Source organism: Arachis ipaensis, chromosome B01 (genome assembly GCF_000816755.2).
Source record: "Arachis ipaensis cultivar K30076 chromosome B01, Araip1.1, whole genome shotgun sequence".
In the NCBI taxonomy this organism is placed as follows: domain Eukaryota; kingdom Viridiplantae; phylum Streptophyta; class Magnoliopsida; order Fabales; family Fabaceae; genus Arachis; species Arachis ipaensis.
This window is the reverse complement of record NC_029785.2, coordinates 49,177,857-49,182,131: the sequence shown is the minus strand read 5'-3', so window position 1 is coordinate 49,182,131 and position 4,275 is coordinate 49,177,857. Positions and strand designations below refer to the sequence as shown.

At 35.1% G+C, this 4,275-nt stretch overlaps 1 protein-coding gene across 1 annotated transcript in view; it reads right to left on the bottom strand.

Annotated features, from left to right (window-relative positions):
• Positions 3,545-4,275, bottom strand: part of LOC107617913 — a gene marked incomplete in the record, with an annotated part of 1,387 nt that continues 656 nt past the window's right edge. Inside the window, 1 exon segment of the mRNA XM_016319793.2 lies at positions 3,545-4,275. Coding sequence (XP_016175279.1) covers positions 3,694-4,275 — 582 coding nt within the window.

Below are 4,275 nucleotides of genomic sequence, written 5' to 3'. Positions count from 1 at the left end.
TTAGTTCCCACTTGAGTTTGAGGGGGGATGTTAAGAGAATCGTTAGAATCAAATTAGATCAATTAGTATCATTTGTATTTATATAGCATATCTATATATTAATTGTAGGATTCTATGCTTTTATTACTTTGATTCTACTAGTAGTTATACATACCCCTTGTACATTGTACTTTTTCTCAATCTGAATAATACAAAAAATACTTTCTTCAGATTTCTCTCTTATTTCTAACAATGCACAATTCAAAATTTTTCTCTTCTTTTTCTTCATCATCTTCATTATCGTCTTCTTTTTCTTCTTTACCTTCTGATTCTTGTTTCACCTTTTCATAATTTTTCTTATTTTTAACTTCTTGAGAAAAATAAAAATAGAAAAAAGACCAAAAAAAAAAGCTATCCCCCAAATTCTGATGGTGGGAACCAGAACTAAATGGCCCCTGAGGTGCAGGTGGGCCCCCCGGAGTCTCCTCCTCACTATCTCCCAATATGTCATTGGGCTTATCGTCCAAATCATCTTCCCGCATCGCATTTTCAACATGATCCGGCTCACCATCACCAAAAAGACCAATAATCAAACCAGGTGACCTAGCTGCTGGTGGTGGAACAAATCGAGGTGCAACCAACAGACAACCAGGTGCAATGACAGGCATCGAAGTAGAAGCACCCCCCACCGTCGTCAACTGAGGATTTGGCGCTGATGCCCTGGAACTGTCGGCACTGTCTTCCAACTTGGCGTACAACTCGTGTATTCTCACCTCCGAAAAACTCCGCCGACAATGAAACAAGACCTGCATGTCTCGTCCGACCCTATCACAAATGTTTCATACTGCACACCACTTGACACAACCGCAATTGAAATCTTGTAGAACACCTTCTTCACCCACTTGGCCCCACACAACCCTGCCTTCTGTAATATGCTCATCTTTAGATCTGACAAAGTATTTGTCGAACGGATAAAAACGCTCAGCGGTTCTTTGGCAGTAAACTTAACACCATGACTTTTACTTTTTTTTTTTTTATTTTACCAGAGCAATGGACTAGAACCAAAAAACTCTCCTCATTATCCATTTGTGAAAGTGTGAAAATGACTCTCTACAAATGCACTACTCCCTCTTGGCTAGTATATATAAGCGAACTATACTAAAGCATAAACCGCTGGACCCTTGTAGCGGTTTATGCACATTCGTAATTCACACACAAATCACGACACTCCTATCGCGGATTATGTGCATTTTGGCTTCCAACGTAAACCGCGAGATTCCTGTAGTGGTTTATGTTCATTTGTAAACTGTGAGTCTCCTGTCACGATTTACATAATTTATAAAAAATATGCATTTTGGTATCTGTTTTGCAAAATGTGTTCTGGTAAAATTAGAAGCCAAATAATTTATTTTGGTAAATTGTCCTTTTTTCAAATTCTATATATCTTATTTGCAGGGTAAACAAAATACGTTTATAATAATTTTTATAATTATTTATTTTAATAAATAAAATATTTATTTAAATAAAAAATTTCATACTTTAAAACACTAATGACTAAATCCACTAACCATGTTACCTCAAATTTCAAAATCACTTTGGGAATGAAATGAATTGGATGGAACATGTCCTTCGCAAAGGCCAAGTTAAATGGTATTTCATCAATTTAGTACTAGCAATTAGTTTACATCCCTAATAATAAGTCAACATTGCTTCGGTTAACAAATTCTGAATCACTGCAAATTCGACTAAATTTCTATAATGATTTCTGAAATTTATAATTTTTATTATTTTAATCTTGTAGATTTAAAATTTATTATAGATCGATTTTCTGAGCTATAATTTTAGGTATTATATTATTTTTTGATCTTTTTTAGTATTGAGTCAATAAATAGAATGTTAAGTTAATTCTAACTTGTCACACTAGACACAGAACTAAAATGACATCATTTTATTTTAGTGCTTAAACAAGACAAAAACGATGTTATAAATAGAGATAAAGCGATTTGTACATCATATACTCTTCTTCGACTTCTTATTTTTGTCTTATTTAAGCGCCAAAATTAAACGACACTGTGCAATCGTATGTTCAGTGTTCACTATGACAAGTCTGAAGTAGTTCAACACTTTATTTGCTGACTCAGTACTAGAAAGTATATCCAAGGACCAATATAGTGTCCAAAATTAGATCTCGAGAGCCAGTATAGTAAATTTTAGATTTGAAAGACTAAAATAATAAAAATCGTGAATCGGGATAATATTCAATTTGATTGCTAAACTTGCACTCGAACATCAATTTAGTCCCTAAAATTTTAATTGCCTATATTTAGTTCTCAAACTTTGCGAATGTGACTCATCTTAGTTCTGAAATATTTTTTTACGGATAGATATAAACAGAATGCTGACGTGGACAGTTGGGTACCACGTTAGACTCTGAAAATGACGTTTTTGTTTTGACACTTAAATAAGCAAAAAACATGGTAAGTAATGTTATTGAAATTTTTCCTCTCAAAACAAGTATTAATGTTGTTTTGAGTTATTTGAGCATCAAAATTAAAACGAGAACTTTTTTCTTATATTGTATGATTAAGTGTGAAATCCTCCATGATGAACCAAATTGTATTAAACACTGCTATGGCTATTTACAAAATGTCACTGACATTTTGTATTTTAATAATTAAAATAATATTTTCTTATTACAAAACGTGTGACATTTTATTCTTTCATAAGTAATTTTTTTTTTTAATTACAAAATGTTAATAACGTTTTGTGCTACCACTATAACCGTGTAAAAAATATTATTCAAATATTTTTATATTTTACATTACAATTATTCATATATAAAAATTTTAGCCCAAAATTACGGCATTCTATTAAAATTTGAGATGTGCTAAAAATTATCTTAAAAATTAGAAAAAAAGATAAATAAGTCTCCGACTTTTTGTCCTATGGACATTTTTGTTTTTGACCATTGAAAAATACTTTTAAATCCATAACCTTCACAAAACACTTGGACGGATCAGTCCCTGACGGAGGCATTTGAACGAATCAGTCCCTGACGGAGGCATTTGGACGAATGGACTGATCCGTCCAAGTTTTATGAAGGTCAGGAACTTAAAAGTATTTTTCAATGGTTAGGGACAAAAATGTCCGCAGAGCAAAAGGTCAGGGAGCTATTTGTCCTTTTCTCTAAAAATTAATATGAATTAACCTTACAAAATTTAAAAATTAAATAAAATTTACTAAAATATAAGATTAAATTGAGTCTTCCCTCAAATTTTATCTCTAAAAAAACTTTAATTAATATGTCAATACAATAAACAAAAGACCTTCATTTAACCATTACATATCACTCCAAAAATAGTTAATATCACAAGACTATTTAAATAAATAACACAAAAATAACACTAAACAACGGATTGCCAAGAGCTGGCCATCATATTATAAAATAAATCATAATCGTTAACAGTATAAAATCTTAGTATCTAAATTACAAAATGCTAACATAATATCTAACAAGAATTGGAATAAAAAGTGTTTAAAAAAAGTGTTTAAAATTGTTTAAAAAATTAGTTCTCAGACTGGTCGAAACCCCGATAATAATAAACAAACATACATACATTAACCCGCAATAAAAAAATAATAAAACAGAAATAATATTTAAGAAAAAAATAAAGGAAGAAAGAAAGGAAAATAATTTCCTTTCCATTTTTTTTTTTACAATCTGTAAATAATAAGAAAACAGGGCAACACGGCCCGCGAGTCGAACACTAACAAGTCACCGTTTTCCCCACTCACCGAGTCAAACCCAACTCGCTTCTCCAACCCCGAGTCAGCGATCCCGAGTTGCTTCGAGACCCGACCCGCAACTACCCGGCAAACGAGCATCGCCCTCCTTCCCTTGCCGCCGCCGGCGCTCTCGTGTGCACCACCGCTGCCGGAAAACGTGCAGATTGTCGAGCCCTTCCTCTCCGGAAACGACCAGACCGCGGCGGCGCCGTCCTCCGTGGGACCCAAGCATTGGAACCGCATAACCTCATTTCCGTCCGCCACGCACCGCGCATTCTCCTTCTCCCAGTTGCTCCCTTCCTCGCCCATCAAGCCTGCAGAACACGCCGCGGCCCGGGCCTTAACCCCCTCGCGAAACTCCTCGAACCGCGAAACCGTCCGGGCCCCGTTCTGGATCTTGAATATCACCTCCACACGGCCCGGGAACGGTTTTGGGCCCCAACTCGTGTGAAATATAATCTCCACTACGTTCCTCGAAGGATGCCCGTCGGGCAGCTCTGTCACGGGCCT